At 40.9% G+C, this 22,346-nt stretch overlaps 1 protein-coding gene across 5 annotated transcripts in view; it reads left to right on the top strand.

Annotated features, from left to right (window-relative positions):
* The window catches only part of dennd1a (DENN/MADD domain containing 1A), a 74,435-nt gene that overhangs the window by 14,505 nt on the left and 37,584 nt on the right, over nucleotides 1–22,346 (top strand). For 4 of the 5 annotated variants that reach the window (XM_053411790.1, XM_053411789.1, XM_053411793.1 and 1 more), the window contains exons 3-5: nucleotides 11,295–11,338; nucleotides 12,498–12,547; nucleotides 17,793–17,912. In XM_053411790.1, the coding sequence (XP_053267765.1) occupies nucleotides 11,295–11,338; nucleotides 12,498–12,547; nucleotides 17,793–17,912 (214 nt within the window). Of the gene's footprint in view, nucleotides 1–10,833; nucleotides 10,945–11,294; nucleotides 11,339–12,497; nucleotides 12,548–17,792; nucleotides 17,913–22,346 lie in introns of all 5 variants that reach the window. The other variant, XM_053411791.1, reaches the window with a different exon arrangement.

Raw genomic sequence — 22,346 nt, 5'->3', positions numbered from 1 at the left:
ATTAGCTCTAACTATTGTGATAGAAATTTTACTCATTAGGGCAATGATTGATATTGATGTTTTCGAAAGATAACAAATGTTGCCTGAGAAGTCAGGGTTGCACTCATGACTGTTATGTGACATCCTCACTGACGAGGTCACCAAACAAATCACTTAACAGAACAGAGGATTTGTGTTTGTAAACTACTCAAGGGATCTTGAACAGTAGATACTACATTCCAAAGGTCTGGGAAAGATAGGTGACAGGATATGGGTCACCTATTGCTTAACATGAAAGAGGTTGATCAATAACATTTGTCTCCTCTCTAGGAGGGGCTTGGAGATGTATAAAGTGCTGCTTTTCCTGTATGTCATTGCTCATTATATGAAATCCATTCCATGGTCTTGTACATTGATGCCCATCTGCAGATGTAGAATAAACTTCCAGAAAGACATTGTAATGACTTGTGCTTGACTATTGAGAAATTCCCATGACACTATAAGCTTTATCAAAAAGGAAGGTTTTGAGCCTGCAAACACCGAAGCCGCGGCCTCCCAGTCCCAGGTCTCTACTATGACACAACTCCTTGGGGAGCACTTTACCACTCAACGTGATTCTGGCATCGAAGCAGAACTTCATAACTTTCTGAGGGAAGCTCCCCCACCCCTGGATTGAACCCCTACAGACTCGTGGAAAGTGAATGGAAAAAGGTTCCCCAGGCTAGCCAAGTTAGCATGGAGCTACCTGTGTATCATGGCGACGTCAGCGGGTTTTTTCGGCGGCTGGACTGACGGTCACCAGGCTGCGTTCGCGTCTGTACCCAGAGCATGTTAACATGCTCATCTTTCTCAACAAAATAACTGGTGCTGAAGTTGTTTGTGAGTTACTGGCTTTCTCGACTCGTTGCCTTGTTTGATAGTTTTGATTTACATTTGGCAAAACCTGTCAGACCTAAGTATTATATATTTGTGGTTAAGTTATTGTTTCACATGATTGTTTTTTATATTATTATTATTTTATTTTGGAGAAAAAAAACAAAAACGAGGGTCAGTTGTGTTTACTAGCACCGGCTTCTGGCTGTCGGCTCCGCTGCTTAAGATTACGGCAGCGAAAAATTTTCTTCATCTTGTAATAATGATCTCAATGAGGAAACGCGCTTTGTTTTTTTATTTTCACTTTATTTTAATATAGCCTATAAATAGTGAATTTTTGAATATAAAAATATCAATGATTAATCGAAAATTCGTCGTTAATTCTCCCGTAGATCGATTAAGACAATTTAATCGAATGCCCATTCCTATTAGGGACGACAAGTAGGCCTGAATTCTGGGAGCGGAGTGCTCTAGTGGGTTTATAAGGTACTAACAGCTCTTTAAGGTAAAAAGGCGCTATATTATTAAGGGCCTTGAAGGTGAGGAGGAGAATTTTTAATTCTATTCTAGATGTAACTGGAAGCCAGTGTAGCGATGCTAATACTGGAGAAATGTGCCTTTCCTTTGTTCTCGTCAGGACACGTGCTGCGGCATTTTGGACAAGCTGTAGAGTCTTTAACGACTTACTGCTGGAGCCTGATAATAATGAATTACAATAGTCCAGTCTCGATGTAACAAAGGCGTGGACTAGTTTTTCTGCATCTTTTTGCGAAAGGACATGTCTGATTTTTGAGATATTACGCAAGTGGAAAAAGGCGGCCCTAGAAATTTGTTTTAAGTGACTATTAAAGGGTAAATCAGGATCGAAGATCACTCCTAAGTTCCTGACTGTTTTGTTGGAAGCAAGGGCAATGTCGTCTAGCTCAGCTATATCATTAGATAATGTATCTCTAAGGTGTTTGGGGCCAAGTATTATAACCTTTGTTTTGTCTGAGTTTAATAAGAGAAGATTGCAGGTCATCCAGGTTTTTATGTCCTTGAGACATGCTCGAAGTTTAGTTAATTGATTACTTTGTTCAGGTTGTATTGACAAGTATGACCGGGTGTCATCCGCATAGAGGTGGAAATTTACAGAGTGTGTCCTGATAATGTTTCCTAGTGGAAGCATATATAATGAGAATAAAATTGGGCCGAGCACAGAGCCCTGTGGAACACCATAGTTAACTTTGGTGCGCAGAGATGACTCATCATTAATTTGCACGAATTGGGAGAGATCAGAAAAAACGATTTAAACCAGTTAAGGGGGGTTCCATTAATGTTAATTAACTGTTTGAGTCTTTGTAATAAAATTTGATGGTCAATTGTGTCGAATGCTGCACTGAGATCTAACAGAACGAGGACAGACACAAGTCCCTGATCTGAGGCTATTTAAAGGTCATTAGTGACTTTTGCCAAGGCTGTCTCTGTACTGTGATTGTCTCTAAACCCTGATTGAAAGTCTTCATATATATTATTTTCCTGGAGAAACTCACTCAGCTGATTGGCTGCAACTTTTTCTAAGATTTTAGACATGAAGAGGAGATTAGATATTGGTCTGTAATTGGCTAAAACCTCTGGGTCTAGGGTGGGTTTTTTGAGAAGGGGTTTGATTATTGCTATTTTAAAAGACTGTGGTACATAACCTGATGATAATGACAGATTGATTGTGTTCAGTAACGAACTATCCGCTTTTTTCACCTCCCATACCGATTCCGATATCTGAGGTTTAGTATCGGCCGATACGATCCGATACGATATAGAAAAACAGTGCAAAATTATGGTAACAAACTAAGTTTCATTGGGGGGAAAAGACTGGGATCATGAGACTTGACTTAAACATTTATTTCTTATTTTTTTTAAAACAAATAAACTGATATAAATGTACTGAATTACTTATTTATTTAATAAATGTGCACCAGTAAAATAATCTTAATCATAAAAATATAGTGTGACTGGTTCAGTCAGTGCAATTAGGGATTCAAAATACAATGTAAAATAAATAATAAAATAATAAAGGAGCTGAAATTGAGAAAACAATAGCTTCACTAGCTTGGTTGGTAGACTTTCAAAATAATTAGCAATCAGCTCTTTATATAGTTTAGTGCAAATCGGAATTAAACATCCATTACAAAAGCATCAAAACAATAGCTTCTCTAGCTTGGTAAAAATAAGAAAAAAAAAAGAGAGCCAGCCAGTGTGCTGTTAAACTCAAAAGTGACACAGGGGAAACGTCAGAGCTCCAGATATCTGTCGTGAAACTCAGAGCTTTGATGTCTTTTATCCTCTCCAATATGTGTTTGGACACTTTACCATGCAGTTCAGGTAGAGCCGTCTCTGACAAATATATTCGGCTTACCATGTCATACCGTGGCTCCAGGTGGCTAATTAGCAGCCGAAATCCCTTGTCTCCAACAACCGACAGCGGTTGCCCATCCATCGATAAAGTTCTAAATCCTTTCGGTGATTTTGGTTGCCTGCACACACTATTCATTGGAAATTTGTCTCCTCTTTCCTTCATTTCCTTTAAGGTTAGCTACTCCATGCAGCCTCCTTTTTTTTTTTATTCTGTTCAACGAACTCCGCGTGCTCTCTCACGTGAAATTTTTGTAAGTGCTTTATGAGGTTTGTCGTATTATAACTAGACGTTTTAGTACCGCCCCTCGGAACATTCACTTTACAGATGTTGCACGTAGCCGTGGAGCTTGTTGGCTGAGGTAATGTGTAATAGCTCCAGATAGCCGATCCTTTCGCTCGCTCCATTTTGTAAACACTGTAGGCTCCGCATGGCGTGTTGCTTGCGTATGACGTCACTCACAGCGCACAGCATAGAATTATACTGAATAGATCAGCCGATATGGATCGGCCCATTGTCACCGATACCCCATCTAGAAATTTCTTCAATATCGGTACCGATACCGATACAAATATCGGATCGGTGCATCCCTACTATCAATTAGGGGCAGAATTTCTTTAAATAATTTTGTATGAATGGGATCTAAGATACAGGTTGTTGGTTTAGAACCTGAGATTATTTTGGTTAACTGATCACGGGTGATCATAGAGAAGCTGTCTAAGTAATGGGTAGGATTCTCAGCCGTTTCTGAGATCTCTGTTATTGGGAGGGTATTAGTGCCAATTGAGGGAGAGGAGATGGTTGATTCTATGTCTAATAGTTAAAATTTGATCATTAAAAAAGGTCATAAAGATATTGCTATTTAGGGATCGAGGAATACTGGGTTCGGTAGAGGTGTGAATCTCTGTCAGCCTGGCTACAGTGCTGAAGAGAAACCTGGGGTTGTTTTTATTCTCTTCTATTAGTTTTGAATAGTAGGCAGCTCTTGCTTTGTGGAGAGCCTTTTTATATTCTTTAACACTATTCTTCCAGTCTGAGGTTTTCAACATGGTTGCTGGAGCGCCACTTCCTTTCTAGTTTTCTTGATAATTGTTTTAACTCATTTGTCTGGGAATTATACCACGGAGCTAATTTACTATGTTTGACATTTTTCTTTTTTAGAGGGGCTATTGAATCTAATGTTAATCGTAATGAGTCTGCAGAGCTATCGACGAGGTTGTCGATCTCAATGGAGCTCGGGTTTTTAAAGAATTTGTTCTTTATATCTACGGATAATACGGGTTTAAATGTAATTGGAATTATTTCCTTAAATTTAGCTACAGCACTATCAGGTAGACATCTAGAAAATGAGTTTTTTATTAGTGGCATATATTCAGTTATTGAAAAATCAAAGGTTATTAAATTATGGTCTGATAGAACTGGATTGAGCGGAAGTACTGTTAAATGTTCAATTCCGACACCGTACGATAATACAAGGTCAAGTGTGTGGTTACAACAATGAGTAGGTTGGTGTACACACTGACTGAAACCTATTGAGTCTAGTATCGAAATAAATGCTACGCTAAGGCAATCTTTATTACTGTCAACATGAATATTAAAGTCACCAACAATAATAATTTTATCGGTCTTTAGAACTAAGTTTGATAAAAACTCAAGGAATTCCGTAAAAAATTCAGTATAAGCCCTGGGAGCAGGTTAAACTACAGCAAATATGATTGGCTGTTGGTGTTTCCTGGATTGGCGTGGAAGACTAAGAACCAGACATTCAAATGATTTGTAGCTGAGTTTAGGTTTAGGATTAATTGATAGACTGGAGTTAAAAATAGCAACTCCACCTCCTCGCCCAAATTCTCTGGGAACCTGTGAATTTATATGACTGGGGGGAGTAGATTAATTTAGACTGACATATTTATCAGGATGCAGCCACGTCTCAGTGAGGGATAATAAATCTATGTTGTAATCAGAGACTAGTTCATTAACTAAAATAGCCTTAGTTGACAGTGATCTAATGTTTAAAAGACCACATTTAAAAGTCTTAGTTCCCTGTGTTGTTTCAGAGGTTGTTTTAATTTGTATTGGTTTTTTGTGTGGAGTTCTCGCTCTGTTATTGTTTAATTTCAATAATTTAATCGGACGCTGGACAGACACAAACTCTATGGGGTTTTGTGACTGATCCAGAGGTAGCGCAGAGAAGCGTTTAGCACTGCAGCTCTGCTTTCTGGTCCCAAATATGGGTTGTCATGTTATAGACTGAGTAATATTCCTAGATAAGAGAGCTGCTCCATCCCAAGTGGGATGACGCTGTCTCTCCTAACAAGACCAGGTTTTCTCAAAAAAGTTAGCCAATTATCTACAAAGCCCACACCGTTTACAGTGGCATCAAACTTAGATGCCACGCCACGCACTGCATGAAAAGAAGAATTTGTGTCAGTTAGTCGCTGCAAATTTCAGGTTAACGGCTGTTCACAGGAATCCTCAGGCAGCACAGAAAACTGCCACAAACTGCCGGGAATTGACTCAGGGTTACCCCACTGCTCCTAGGCTTAGTGGAGGCTTTCACATGTAAATGACAATGCTGTGACCTTTACAAATGCAAATCAGATGCAGAGGTAACACCTTTTTCTAAAAGGTTCTAACTAAGGTACCAACTAAAATATCTGACGTAAGTACACCAGGGTTAAAGTAAATATAAAATATGAAATTGTAGCTTATATAGATTTCCTGTATGTAAGTAAGTGTGCTATAATGAATTACATTGTATAGCATGAGCAAAGGTGAATGCATGAAAACAATTTGAAACAGTGCAATTTATTTCAACATTTGACTGTCAAGCTCATCCAAGATAATATGTTGGAATGGAGAGAGTGGCACCACTGCACAGTTTTCTGCTGAAACCAAAACACTGTGCTTCAAATAAAGCGTATCAGTTGTGTCATCGCGTGTCAAAGTTCAAACCATTTGGCCTCCCAAAATACTGCCGCAGGCCCAGTATGGATGAGTCGAAGGCGGAGAAGACGGGCGCACAATCCCCAAATTACGGTAAGAGCTAAGCTACAGAGAGAAGCCACTGCCAACTGCTAAATTAACTCTTAGAGCTGAATAGCATGTTAACAACTGGGATTAGCGAGAAAGTTGCTAAAAGAGAGAGGGCATTGAGTGCTTGAGCAGAACTAGTGCATGTTTAAATATGTATGAACTGCGTTTTTTCATTAACGTAACTTTTTGTCCTGATGTATTTTATAGGGAAACTGCCCGTCTCTTCACACCTCTGAGGCAAATAACTGGCGCCACGAACCGGAGTGAGTGTAAGATTAAAGAAGAGATGCACTGTGCTGTATAAAATACACTGTATACATTTATATACATACACACAGACACAACGAGACAGTTATTGCTCTTCTGTCCATCCTGGGAAAGGGATCCCTCACATTTGTCTCTCTCTGAGGTTTCTACGTATTTTTACCCTGTTAAACGGGTTTTTAGTATTTTTTCCTTACTCTTGCTGAGGGTTAAGGACAGAGGATGTCACAACATGTTAAAGCCCTATGAGAGGAGTTGTGATTTGTGAATATGGGCTATATAAATAAAATTGATTGATTGATTGACTCCACATTAGGCCGACACTCTAGCTGCAAGTCCGGATTTGCTGTGTGGAAAATGAGGTCATTGAATGTAAGTAACTTTTTAGTAATTGTGTTTTTTTGCTGTGGATTTTCCAACGGAGGCTAATTCCGTTTATTAATAATATATTTATTTTCCGCATGTTATTTTCCAGCTGCGTGTACTATGACGTACTATGGGCCAGAATGAAGGAACTTCCTGTACATCCAACCAGACCTGGCAGTTCTTGCAGCAGCATTGAAAGTTCAGGAGTCGACAGAGAAGAAAGAGGGTAAGATTCGATTCATTAGCTTATTTTTCGTTTACATGTTGTCATTGAGCTGTGCTGATGTACTGATTGTGTTTACAGCGGATTGAAGCGGAACAGACGACATGAAGCCATCCTTCCACAGCCAGGAGCTCACCGACCTGTGTGCCACTCTTCAAATAAGACTAGAAGCTATACTGAATCTCACAGCTACACCACAGATGTCGACACAAAGAACTTGTGACCCAGAGGCGGGAAAGAGACATTTCAAGCTTCAGCTGATTAGGTTTTCACTGGCTAGACCATTTGTGTTTTTACAATATTTGTGCTGTATGTAAATAAAGCTTTGACTCTACATATACCTTGTTAATGTTTTTTTCCCTCTAAAATATGTTCAACATATAACATCAAGCCTCACTTGAATGAATGTAAAGTCTTCAGTAACTGCAATACTTTTGGTAAAGGCTTACAAATAATTAATAATATATATTAATTTATAATATATTTTACATATTTATTTATATATAAAGTATTAGTAATAACTATATATTTATTATTAATATTGTGTGGGAGAGGTTAGCCACGTGTCGATTATAATGACCCAGGGTGACCAATAGCAACAGATCTACAAGCAAATCACAAGTGACCCTTCATTTCAATGGTCTGTGGTTTCATCCAATGGTGAAGTGAGATAAGTTCTCCCAGCCCCCACCACTGCGATACCGGGGTTATCTTTCTGCCCGTTTGTGTCACCGGCGAATGTGGAATTCGCATCCGGTAAGAGTTGGCAGGCGTTTGCAGTGGCGAAAATTCTGCTTTTTTCGTACAGTGACATTTTTTTTCTGTCCGGTCATAATATAAGTGTTTACCAAATTTCGTGAAGATTGGTTAAACCAGATGGAATTGTGTTTTAAGAGACGCTGTTCATCTGAAGGGCATCACAGGCCCCCTGCTGGACCCCATGCAGTTTCCCTACCGGGCAAACAGGTCTAGGATGATGCTGTCAACATGGGGCTGCACTTCATCCTGCAACACCTCGACTCCCCAGGGACCTATGCAAGGATGCTGTTCGTGGACTTCAGCTCGGCGTTCAACACCATCATCCCATAAGTCCTCCTCACCAAACTCATCCAGCTCACTGTGCCTGCCTCCACCCGTCAGTGGATCAAAAACTTCCTGATAGACAGGAAGCAGCAGGTGAGGCTGGGTGAAATAACCTCCAGCACCCAGTCAGTCAGCACTGGTACACCTCAGGGATGCGTGCTCTCCCCACTTCTCTTCTCCCTCTACACAAACGACTGCACCTCAGGAGACCCATCTGTTAAAATCCTAAAATTTGGAGACGACACATCAGTCATCGGCCTCATCCAGGATAATGATGAGTCTGCATATAGGCGGGAGGTCGAACAGCTGGTCCTGTGGTGCGGTCACAACAACCTTAACACACTTAAACCCGTGGAGATGACAGTGGACTTCAGGAGGAGCCCCCCAGCACTGCACCCCCTCACCATACTCGACAGTACTGTGTTGGCTGTGGAATCGTTCAAGTTTCTGGGATCCACAATCTCCAGGAACCTGAAGTGGGAACCCAACATCAACACAATTCTCAAGAAGGCCCAGCAGAGGTTGTACTTCCTGCGCCAGCTTAGGAAGCACAACCTGCCTCAGTAGCTGCTGATCATGTTCTACTCTGCAGTCATCGAGTCTTTTCTCTGCACATCCATAACTGTCTGGTTTGGATCGGCCACCGAATCGGATAAAAATAGACTCGAACGGACAGTCAGGTCTGCAGGAAAGATCATCGGTGCCAACCTGCCCACCATCCAGGACCTGTACACATCCAGAGTCAGGAAACGGGCAGGAAAGATCAGTGCAGACCCCTCTCACCCTGGACACAACCTTTTCAAACAATTTCTTCCCCCTCGCCGTCTCACTTCTGAACAGCCAACCCACTGTGGCACTGTGCAATAACTCTGGATCCTTATAATAACCACTGTCCAAGCTAACATGTTGGTTAGAAAATTCCACCACTGTACAGTTGATGTAAAGATTCATTTGTTTAGAGCCTACTGCACCCCTCTCTATACAGCTCCACTCTGGGTGAATTACAAGAAGGAGAGCTTGCGTAAGCTTAAAGTAGCCTATAATGACTGTCTTAGATTACTCCTGCATAAACCCAGGAGTACTAGAGCCAGTGAGCTGTTCGTTAATATGGGTCTAACCACCTTCATGGCCTTGCTGAGGAACCTTATTTTTAAGTTTATGAGTCGGCTGGACCGCTCAACAAATTCTATAATTGATCTGATGACAGACCCTGTCCGCAGCTCTGTTAAGTACACATCTAAGATCTGGGAACACTGGCATGAGTGCCTTTTTTAGCCCTTCTTTCCTTGTATATTTCTGTGTAATGTATTGATTGTATGTTTTGTCTTTTGATACTGTGGGCCTTGAGCCTGTAATAAAGTTTAATTAAATTACTCCCGATATTATATTATATATAATATATATTATAATTATATTTAATTATGTTTACTTATTTCACCCTCACTGGATAATTGTAATACGCACACCTGCACTTCTTTTCTTAGACCGTCGCACTGTTCGGACTGTTTGTATTGTATGGTATTGTTTTGTTTAGTTTTGTTTTGTTATGTTTGTTTTGTGATGTGTATTCTGTGTAAGCAACTGAGAGCCACTTTACCGAGTCAAATTCCCTGTTTGTGCAAACTTAATTGGCCAATAAACCTGATTCTGATTTCAATTTTTTTCAGAATATGCACATTTTCACCAGGCCTAAAAGTCAAATGAAAAGCAATAGGGCCTTCAAACTGTGGTTGGAGGTTATGATTCCCGCCGTGTGAGGTTATCGGTCCTATCGCTCTAAATATTTAAATTCTGCCATGAAACTGTCATTCTGCACGCCAATGGAAGGATGAAAAGGAAAGGAGGGTTTAGCGATCACAAAGATTTTTTCCTATGACGATGAATGATCAGCTGATATAGATTCTGAGTCGAGTATCACACGGACTGCCCGACGGAACCGAACCATCCCAGTACAAACAAAAGCATTTCAATTTAATTCTGTTAAATTTGATAGATTGGGAACTTCACAGCTACTCTATATTAATATAATAATCCTGCAGTTTTGGAGTATTCAAATATGAACAAGTGATAGAACAAGTTACCTCACATTCAGATATTGTGAAGAGATTATACAGTGTGAAGCCTCCACCTTTCAATTAGATTTGTTTTTTCAGGCTCCGTTCTCTCTATCGCACTTACTTTCACTCACTGTATTAACAGCAGTGCCTCTGTTGTATTTTCTTTATTATGACACCACTACTGTCCCATAAAAGTTTTGCTTCCTCTTCTCATCGTTTGATGCGTTGACTCACAGTGGAAATTGGTCAGCAGCATAATTTAATATTCATGAGGTGCTTTGTGATTGTGATTTGTGAATATGGCAAAGACTACAACCCTCATTTTAGAAAAACATATTACTGCATAATAGTGAGATTTTTTAATTTTATTAACAATAATTAATAATTCTCCACACCCATGTGGAGAGTAGGTCACCAAAATCAATACACACATAATTATGCTTTTTTATTCATTGCACTGTATGTTTTTACTTTGCAGTCTTTTTCAGGATTATTTTTCACATGTTTTTACCAATCCAAAGTGAAACCCACATGTGGGAATGCCTTATTTTGTGCCATAGGTAGAGTTCATACAACATGACTGACAGGCAAATGGGGTCTGTAAGAATGCCCGAGCGGCCGGGGGTCCAGAGAGGAAAAACACACGCTCTTTTATTCACCCTGGTGCACAGGTGATACAGCATCTACACAAATCCTCAGATGTTGTAGTACTTCATCTTTTTGGTATCTTGTATGCCACAGATTATTTATTAGGACCTCAAGAAACCATGGCAAATTGTGGAAAAGGGGCATAATATATTTCATTTAAATTGCCAGGTAGTCCTGATTTGTCCATAGATGTTTCCCAGAACATTACAGCCTGATAATGAATTGAGGCTATATCAAGCTCGTTTATTAATGGTTAGAACTTCCAACCTGCTTGTCTAGATATGAATTTTGTATCTATTTGTCAAAGTTTTAATGAATGTGCTCCATTCTGTGCTGATCACTGCTACATAACCTTTTCATATTTTTACAACAGGGCCAAAAGTGCGAAGGCAGTTCCCTGAGGTCTACACAGACCAGGTTTGAAAGAAGTTATTTTTCTTGCCCTCTTCAAAAACTATCTTTCCCTACTGTAGTTCTTTCTATGCACACCAAAGCAGTGTTGTGTGCTGTGTTTGATTTACACATATGGAAAACCTAAGCAACCTGGATGTGATTCACTTAAATTATATATATCATTTTTCTTTGTTTGTCTTATCCATAACATCAATTTACATCACAACATTTATTACAATAGCTGATACCTGAGGTAGCTGTGCCTGAGGGGGAAGAGCGTTTTTCGTCTAACCAGAGGTTCCCAGTCTACCACATTCCGCATGCCGAATGTCCTTTGCAGTAAACGGAACTCCAAAATTGCCCCTTCTCATAAGTAAATGTTAAAATGTCTGTATTTATATATCGCTTTTCTAATCTTGATGACCACTCAAAGCACTTTACAGTTTGCCATTATCTCATCACACACACACTCGTACAGTGCATCTATGGGCAGCACTTTTCTTTTTCTATGAGGGGTTAAGCGTCTTGCCCAAGGACAATTCCTCATGCAGATGAGGAAGACTGGGATCAATCGGCGACCTTCTGGTTGAAGGACGACCGAAAAAATTTGTGTATGAAAAGGTGAATGGCAAAAGCTCTACTGTAAAGCCTCACACACACCATTTAGCATTCACCCTTTAAGTGTATGCCTCCACACTGGCGACAGCCAGTGGCTGGAGCCATTATGTTTTGGGATTGGTTCTGTCCCATTGTCGTAAATGCGATAACTCAAGAATAACATCAGGGAATTTCTTCAATTTTTTTGCAATTATTCACTTAGACTCAAGGATGAACTCAAGGTCATGGTAGCCTCACAAACTAGGCTCACAAAGCACATTTCTGCTTACTGAAGCTGATATCTGACCTGATATGAAGGCCTTTCACATTTGTGACAAACATTCACTTCACCTGGAGGTCAAGGATCAAGCTCAAAATGACCTCATGTTTGTTTCTGTGAAATTGATATATCAACACTGCCCGTAAGAAATTTCATAAAACCTGGCACAATTCACTTGGACTCAAAAATGAAATGATTACATGTCAGTGTTGAAACGAAAAGGTCACAGTGACCTTATATGAATCTGGAAAAAATGTCTTACATTAGTAATAAATACATTTAACTTCTTTCATCGGTATGTCACAGGAAACTCTTCAGACCTTGCCCAAGTTCTGCTTCCCCTTCAGCATGGACAGGTACGCACACACATACAAACACACACCCCTTGACAATACAGCAAATTTTATTGTAGGGCAAATTTTATAAGACAGTTGGATGTTAACCAATTTTATGATAACTGCAATTTCAGAACATCACGATTTCAGAACTGTAAGAATTGTAAAAACTACAATATCTTATTATGGTGTCCTGCCTCTATTTCCCCCAATGCGGGCCAAAAAACTCCCCTAGAGAACATCACCGCGTTGGGAGAAATCCTTGTTTACTTTCCGTTTCTGAACAGCTCTGATGAGCAGCTGACATGCTGACACATAACTATAGTACTGAGACACTGCCAGTTTTATGTTTTTAATATGATGGGTGTTGATTTTTTCTAAGCTGAATGTTAAATATTCCTGTGGGAAGAGCACAAGACACAATTCCCAGTCTTGCAAATCAGTGGTCAGCTTTGTAACTGTAATGAGCCCTGTAATGTCTGAAAGTGTTTACCATTCAGCAGCGTAGTTGTAAATTGCCCCAACAGCCCCCAGCTGCACTGATTAATCTTCTGGTAGGTGTAAGTTCTCTCTCTAAGCCATCTCCATGCCCACACACTTATGTTATCTTAACAAAAAGAAAGAACGGCATATTTAAGAAAGAAGCAATCAGACACAGTGATGTATCATTCATATTCCTTAAGGCTTAACTGTAGTTTTAGAGAAATCACCACCAACAGATATTCCATTTACAGGCTGTGCACATATGCTAAAGTTAGCTTATGGTAAGTAGCCTGTGTTTATCACTCCTGCCCATGGCAAATCAGAACATTCTTGTGCGGTCGTGAGGTGAGTGTAAAGGGAAGTCGAGCACGTAAATCTTGCACTGCATTATAATCAATGAAGCTTTATTGGCAGACGTGATCATAATGTTGGACAACAAACAGACTAATCAACAAGTAGACTAATATTGATATAATAATAGTAACACAAATTACAATGGTAATAAAAATCATAATTCTTTTTTCTATTGTCATATTCTCTTGTCATATTTTGAGCACTCTGTCAGGAAGTGTAACAATGTTACTATATTGGCGATTTGACCTCAAATTTGATTAGAAAAAGCTAAAGAATAGAACTTCAAAATCAAAAACACACTGAGGTCCCTGATAATTAAATCTTACGCAGGGAATAAATGCATTGACCAGGCAGATGTCAGGTTTTTTTCGCGTTCTTTTAAAAAAAATTGTAAACAAACAGAATGCAATGGCGTATGATAGGCTGCCGTGTCTCATGCTCCCCACAGCTCTGCTCTATTTTCAGTTTTTCGGTATTTATTCTGCACTGTGCACAATGACAATTTCTTTACATTAGGTCGATGGTGGAAAATATTTTTCACCGCCACCAGCAAACAAATGGTAATACCTATGGCAATGTTTCCCTTTTACTCCTGGAGCACGGAGGCGACAAAGGAAACAAGTCCGGTGATTTTAACAACACCAGGATTAGGAAAGTCCATCGAGATACCTTCAACACATCAGCTGTCCTAAGCGTGGTGACAACACACTTGACCATGTTTACACTTGCTTCCGGGATGCATATAAGACCCTCCCTCACCCCCCTTCGGCAAATCAGACCATCTCTCAGTTCTTTTGCTGCCTTCCTATAGGCAGAAACTCAAACGTGACAGACCGGTGACTCGGACCATTCAGCGGTGTTCTGACCAATCAGACCTGGCACTTTGGAACTGCTTCAGCACTACAGAGTGGTGTGTGTTCCAGGACAACAACATCAACACATACTAGGACGAGGTAATCTGCTACGTCAGCAAATGCATCGATGACCTCGTACCTAGGATTACTGTAAGAACATTCCCAAACCAGAACTTCTGGAATAATCGTGATGTCCATGCCAAACTTCAAGCATTGGCCACGCCTAATACTCAGGTGATCTGGAGGAGTACAGGAAGTCCAGGTCTAGCTCCTGAGTGCTATTAAAAGTGCCAATAGACAGTACAGGGACACTCACCTACACAATCATGAAGTGTTTTGAGCTATTAGTCAAATCCTTCATCACCTCCTCCCTCCCTGACCCACTGGACCCACTTGAGTTTGCCTACAGGCCAAATATGTAGACTGCCATCTCCCTCAGCCCACACACTTCCCTCTCCCACCTGAACCAGAGGGACACATATGTGAGAATGCGGTTCATTGACTACAGTTCAGCGCTCAATACCATCGTGCCCCTAAAGCTTGTGACCAAGCTCAGAGACTTGGGCTCAAAATCGCCCCCTGTGATGGATCCTGAACTTCCTGATGGGGAGACTCCAGGCTGTGCCAATAGGCAGCACCACTTCCTCCACCCTGACTCAACACTGGTGCCCCCCAGGGCTGCATGCTCAGTCCTCTCCTGTATTCCCTGTTCACGCATGACTGCGTGACTACACACAGCTCCAACTCCATCATCAAATTTGCTGATGACATTACCTTCATAGGCCTGATAACCGGCCAGAGAGGAGGTCAGAGCCCTTCAGGCTCCTCGAGGTTCACATCAGTGATGACCTGACCTGGACTTACCACACAGACTCCAACAGGAAGACTGCCAGATAGCGGCTCTTCTTCCTCCACTGGCTGCAGATGCTCAATATGAATGCCAGGATTCTCTGCAACTTCTACAGGTGCACCATAGAGAGTATCCTTACTGGCTGCATCACAGCCTGGTATAGCAGCTCCACTGCCATGAACCTTAGGGCTTTATAGAGGGTGATGAAGTCTGCTCAGCACAACATGGGAACAGAGTTGCTATCCATGGAGGAACTCAACACCCAGCGGTGTAAGAAGAACAACCGGATCATTAAAGACCCATATCATGTCCATGAGCCATAAACTGTTCATTCCTGCCGCTGCCATCAAAAATCGTGAACTCTCCCCGGTACCTTACTAAAAATAACTAAGTTATGTTATACAGAACTAAAAACTAAAAGAACAAACTAACTTTTAGACCCTAAAGAAAACAGTAAATAACTGTAGCCCTCACTCAATGTTATTATTCTGATACCTTATTAAGCCAATTTATAAGTTTAAATTAATTTCTGGGTTCTTAAATAACATTTATTGAGGCCTACAAAAAGTCTTAAAAAGCATTCAATTTGACTGTAATAACAGTGGTTTAAGCCGGAGACCAAAGTTAAGTCAGATAGGGTATTCATTGTAGGGTCTGCTAGAGAAATGTTCATATTCTGACTGGCTGTATCGGGTGGTCGAAGGGACAAAATCTGAGAAAGCAGGCACGGCTGATGGGCCAGGCGATTCTGCCTGGTACTCTGGGGTCATAGTCGCAGCTTGACATGGAGTGAGCTTTGTGGGAAAAGACTCAAAGTCTGGCTGGAGTTTTGCAAATGCATTAGTCATCTCAGTGAGTTGTTTTACATTTACATTGAAAGTCAGGGCCTTAAAATGATTTAAAGAGAAACCCACAGTTCCCACAATGAGTAAGCACTTTGGCGACTGTGGAGAGAAAAATAACTCCCTCATGAACTGGAAGAAGCCTCTAGCAGAACCATACTCAATGAGGGGGGCCATCTGCCTCGACCTCGAGGTGAAAATCAATGCAAATGACCAGATCAAGGTGCATTACAGAAAGTGAATTACCAAGGAAAGGCTCTCTTTTTTTTGATTCAAGGTTTAGTCGGAAGAGATCCGATTTTAGTTTGCTGCGTAAGATATGTAGAATTTCGGCTATCCTGATGTCGTTGGGAAGCGCATTCCACCATTTAGGAGCAAGGACAGCAGCAGTAGTGATTTTGTTGAGTGTTTAGCTCGTAGTGAGGGAGGAACAAGCCGATTGGCAGATGCAGAGCAGAGTGAACTGGCTGGGGTGTAAGGTTAGACCATATCCTCGATGTAGACCTCACCCGATCCCTTTGCAGCATGGGGAGGAGTAGTGTGAGTGAATTTAGGTAGGTTAAAGACCAGTCGACCTGCTGCATTCTGGATGAGCTACAGAGGTCGGATGGCACTAACAGGTAGACCAGCCAAGAGGGTGTTACAATAGTCTAGGCATGAGATGACCAGGGCCTGAACCAGAACCTGTGCCGCCTTCTGAGTGAGAAGGGTTGATTCTCCTGATGTTGTGCACATGTATCTACAGGAACGTGTTGTTGCAGTAATGTTGACAGTAAGGGAGAGTTGACTCTTGAGCGTCACACCCAATTTCCTAGCAGTCTGGGCGGGAGCTAACACAAAGTTGTCAAAGGTAAAAGTCAGGTCGTGGGTGGGAGAGCCTTTCCCTGGAAGGAAAAGTAGTTCAGTCTTGTCAAGTGGTGAGTAGACATCCACTGAGAGATGTCAGTGAGAAAGGCAGAGCTTCATGCTGCTACCTGTGATTCAGATTGGGGAAAAGAGAGAATTAGTTGGGTGTCATCAACATAGCTTTGGTAAGAAAAACCATGTGAGTGAATGACAGAGCCATGAGAGTTGGTTTACAGAGAGAAGAGGAAGGGGACCCACGACGGCCCCTTGAGGGACCCCAGTAGTGAGAGGACAAGGTTCAGACACAGGTCCTCTCCAAATTACCCGGTAAGAGCGGTCGTTGAGGTAGGATGAGAGCAGGGAGAGAGCAGAGCCTCAGACACCCAGGTCCTGAAGGGAGGAAATGAGGATCTGGTGGTTCACTGTGTCAAATGCAGCAGAAAGGCCTAGAAGGATACGGACAGACGAGGGAGAGGCTGCTATAGCAGTGTGAAGTTGCTCAGAGAAAGCAAGGAGGGCAGTCTCAGTTGAGTGGCCTGCCTTGAAACTAGACTGGTGAGGATGGTACATAAATCCACGTACCCACATTCCCAGTTTGACTGTTATTTATAAAGTGAACATTACCTTCAGATATGCGTGCGCACAGTTTTAGAAATGTTTTTGGTCTACTCCATTTTTGGCTTTTGTGTGCAATGATGCTTTAAATATGAATCCTTAGCATTGTTTTGAAAATGAGGTGCCAGTCAGTATGTTTCTATGTTCAACTGGAACTTACTTCCTAGTTCAGAAGGATGGAAAAAGTAGAACAAGATCATGAAAATAAAACAGAAACATCACCTATGTATCTTGGAGAGAGAGGCCAGGACCACCACAATGATCAAACGGAACAGCAAGTTCTCATTTATAAAAACATATTATCTTTGAGTGAAGAATTTAGTTTTACAGCACAACTATCTCCCAACTACATTATTTTATTTAAATGTTTTTTTACTCTCTTTCTCCCTCTGTCTGCCGACTGAACCTCTCTCACTCTGCAGCCCAACGGTCACCCAGGTTGGCCAGAACTTCACATTTGTATTGACTGACATTGAGAGCAAACAGAGATTTGGCTTCTGTCGACTGTCCTCAGGTGCACACACCTGCTACTGCATTCTCAGGTGAGTGTGTGTCTGTGTGTCCATTTGTCGTTTATATAGCACTTTACTAGTCTTGATGACCACACTAAGCGCTTTACAGTATAGTTTGCCATTCACCTATTCACACAGTACATCTATTAGCAGCACTTTATTGTTCTATGAGGGGCCCAAGGACACTCGGCATGCAGATGGGGAAGACTGCTGATCGAACTGCCGACCTTCTGGTTGAAGGACGACCGCTTTACCCCTCAGCCACGTCTGTGTGTGTTTATTTACAGCCGGTAGTTCAGTGGTATCCAGAAGTAAGGATCTTTATAGAAGAAAAATGTGAAAGAGCTACTTAAGTTCCTTGTTTTAGAGAAAATCAAACATATCAGTCCATGTATTTTAAACAATAAACTGCAAAAGTGGTTATAGTTCTTTTGAATTGAGACGCAATGCTTTGATTATGTCACTGATGATATCACTATCCAGTTTTTTGGGGATCTGTCGATCTTGAGAATCAAAAAAAGACAAATGTTGAGGGACAGTTGGGTAGGGCTCACAGAGGATCATCTGTTGTGTGGGAGTATTTTAGACAGAGAACCAAGCTTTACAGAGTCTAAACAATTTTTCACAGCTAGGGCTTGGAAGTGGAATTGGCATTGGTACCTACAGTGCCTTGCATAAGTATTCACCCCCCTTGGACTTTTTCCCATTATGTACTGTTACTAACTGGAATTCAAATAGACTTAAATAAACTTTTTCCCGTTTGATCAACAAAACATGCATAGTACTTTGGAGGTGCAAAATAAATTTTATTGTGACACAAACAATAATGAGAACAAAAAAGTTGACATCTGTTGGGTGCATAAGTATTCACCCCCCTGTGTCAATACTTGGTAGAACCCCCTTTCGCTGCAATTACAGCTGCAAGTCTTTTGGGGTATGTCTCTACCAGCTTTGCACATCTAGAGATGGAAAGGTTTGTCCATTCTTCTTGGAAAAAAAGATGAAGCTCAGTCAGATTGGATGGAGACCGTCTGTGAACCGCAATCTTCAAGTCTTGCCATAAATTCTCTATTGGATTGAGGTCTGGGCTTTGACTGGGCCATTTTAAGACATTAACATTCTTTAATCCAAACCATTCCTTTGTAGCTCTGGCTGTATGTTTAGGGTCATTGTCCTGCTGGAAGATGAACCTCCGCCCCAGTCTCAAGTCTTTTGCAGACTGCATCAGATTTTCTTCAAGGATTTCCCTGTATTTGGCTCCATCCATCTTTCCCTCTATTCTGACCAGTTTCCCTGTACCTGCTGAAGAGAAGCATCCCCACAGCATGATGCTACCACCACCATGTTTCACTGTTGGGATGGTGTGCTCAGGGTGATGGGCAGTGTTGGGTTTTCGCCACACATAGCGTTTTGCATTGAGGCCAAAAAGTTCAGTTTTGGTCTCATCTGACCAGAGCACCTTCTTCCACATGTTTGCTGTGTCTCCCACATGGCTTCTGGCAAACTCCAAATGGGATTTTTTATGGATCCCTTTCAACAATGGCTTTCTTCTTGCCACTCTTCCATAAAGGCCAGATTTGTGGAGTAGACGACTAATAGTTGTCCTGTGGACAGATTCTCCCACCTCAGCTGTGGATCTCTGCAACTCCTCCAGAGTAACCATGGGCCTCCTGGTTGCTTCTCTGATTAATTTTCTCCTTGTCCGACTCTTCAGTTTGGGTGGACGGCCTCCTCTTGGTAGGTTTGCGGTTGTGCCATATTCTTTCCGTTTTCTTATGATGGATTTTATGGTGCTCAGAGAGATGTTAAAAGCTCTGGATATTTTTTTATAACCTAACCCTGCTTCATATTTCTCCACAACTTTATCCCTGACCTGTTTGGTGAGCTCCTTGGTCTTCATGATGCTGTTTGTTCAGTAATGATCTCCAACAAACTCTGAGTCCATCACAGAACAGGTGTATTTATACTGAGATTAAATTGCAGACAGGTGGACCCTATTTACTAATTATGTGACTTGCAAATGTGACTTGTGAATGCAATTGGTCGCACCAGATCTTTGTTAGGGGTTTCACAGTAAAGGGGGTGAATACATATGCACTCAACACTTTTCAGATTTTTATTTGTAAATAATTGTGAAATCCATGTAATATTTCCCCCCACTTCCAAATGATGCACTATTTTGTGTTGGTCCATTACATAAACTCACGATGAAATACATTTTAATCTGTGGTTATACCATGACAAAATGTAGAAAAGTCCAAAGGGGGTGAATACTTATGCAAGGCACTGTATATAGAACTACCGGACTGAATCACAACACAGTTTTGTGAGAAAACAGCAGGGGATCCTTGAGTGATTAAGTGGACGTATTGATGACGTTTGTAACATACAACAGATGTAAAAATAAAATTAACAAGCAAAAAATAACATCCCATGATGAAACAGCAGTGGCATACACATACAAAATTCAGATGAATATGTAAAGAGAGCTTTTGGTGATAAGGTCCGGTGTGACACACTTATGGTCAATCATGCGTTTGTGCTTTTTTAAATAAAAAAGTATAGTTCCTGTCACACCTTAGGCAAATGAACTCTTAAAAGTAGTGGTTTAGCTCTGGTATCTGAAAAAAATAAATAAAAATGATGTGATCAAATTGTTCTACTCTCTTACTCTCTTGGTAGGAGATAAAACAAATGCACTTGAAAAAAAGACTATAAATTCTATTTGATTCAGTTGTTCAGTATTACTGGACCATAGAACATCTAGCTGGTGTGCACATTCAAACACAAGGATCCAAGAGCCATTTAACCATTTATTAGAGGTGAGGTTGATACAGTGGAATGTATGGAGGACCATACATGACTTAAGTATAAATAAATAAATAAATGTAGAAATAAATACAGAAATAAATACAGAAATAAATAAATAAAAAAGGAAATTAATTAATTAATACAGAAATAAATAAATAAATACATTAATAACAACAGAAATATCTAAATAAATGTCTTAAATATATTTGCACATTTATTTATTTATTCCCTGATTTATTTTTCGATTTCAGTGTCCTTATGCTAATGAGAAAGGCGGGCCTAACCGCAAGCTCATGCAGGATTGGTCACAGGAGTGTAATGATCCAGCCCTACTACTTCTGCCTCTCAATGCTGACTGGTGTCCATTAGCTGTTTGCAGCGTTGAGCCAGTTCACACTTAAAATGAACTAGTTCAAGTTCAGAGGGTTAGTTAAGGTTATTTTTTGGGGGATGATTTAGGTGTCAGTAGTCCTGACTGTGAGCGCCACGTCTCGTGTTCTACTGAGCACAATGAGCGAGCCGAGAGGAGGAGGAAACAGAAACTCCAGCTCGGTACAAACCACCTGCAGCTTCTGCTCTGCCCATGAAGCAGCTGATCTCTGAGCAGATGTGACCAGAGAAACTCCGTGTTTCAACTGTTTTCACTGTTCTACAAAGTCACTGAGCGGCTGCTTCACGGTGACGAGAAATAAATAAATAAACGTGGAAATAAGTTTAAGACATTGATTCATTTAATTCTGCATTATTTCCACATTTATTTATTTATTTCCACATTTATTCCAACTTTTATTTAATCCCTGATTTATTTATTTTTCGATTTCAGTGTCCTTATGCTAATGAGAAAGGTGGGACTAACCGCAGTCTCGAGCAGGATTGGTCAACTGAGCTACACACACACACACAGGTCCCGGGGCTCCGCCCCCCACACCTCCACACACTCGCTCAGAGACGCAAGCAGTGAGATCTGAGCTCGTCACCGTGAAGCAGCCGCTCAGTGACTTTGTAGAACAGTGGAAACAGTGGAAACACGGAGTTTCTCTGGTCACATCTGCTCAGAGATCAGCTGCTTCATGGGCAGAGCAGAAGCTGCAGGTGGTTTGTACCGAGCTGGAGTTTCTGTTTCCTCCTCCTCTCGGCTCGCTCATTGTGCTCAGTAGAACACGAAACGTGGCGCTCACAGACAGGACTACTGACACCTAAATCATCCCAATAAAAAATAACCTTAACTAACCCTCTGAACTTGAACTAGTTCATTTTAAGTGTGAACTGGCTCAACGCTGCAAACAGCTACTGGACACCAGTCAGCATTGAGAGGCAGAAGTAGGGCTGGATCATTACACTCCTGTGACCAATCCTGCATGGGACTGCGGTTAGGCCCGCCTTTTTCATTAGCATGGACACTGCAATCGAAAAATAAATCGAGGAATAAATAAATAAATAAATGTGCAAATATATTTAAGACATTTATTTAGACATTTCTGTTGTTATTAACGTATTTATTTATTTATTTCTGTATTAATTAATTAATTTACTTTTTTATTTATTTATTTATTTCTGTATTTATTTATACATTTATTTATTTATATTTAAGTCATGTATGGTCCTCCATAGGAATGATGGTGTAATGGATTATTTCTGTTCAATGAACAAAAC

Source organism: Pleuronectes platessa, chromosome 19 (genome assembly GCF_947347685.1).
Source record: "Pleuronectes platessa chromosome 19, fPlePla1.1, whole genome shotgun sequence".
In the NCBI taxonomy this organism is placed as follows: domain Eukaryota; kingdom Metazoa; phylum Chordata; class Actinopteri; order Pleuronectiformes; family Pleuronectidae; genus Pleuronectes; species Pleuronectes platessa.
This window is presented reverse-complemented; position numbering and strand designations above follow the sequence as displayed.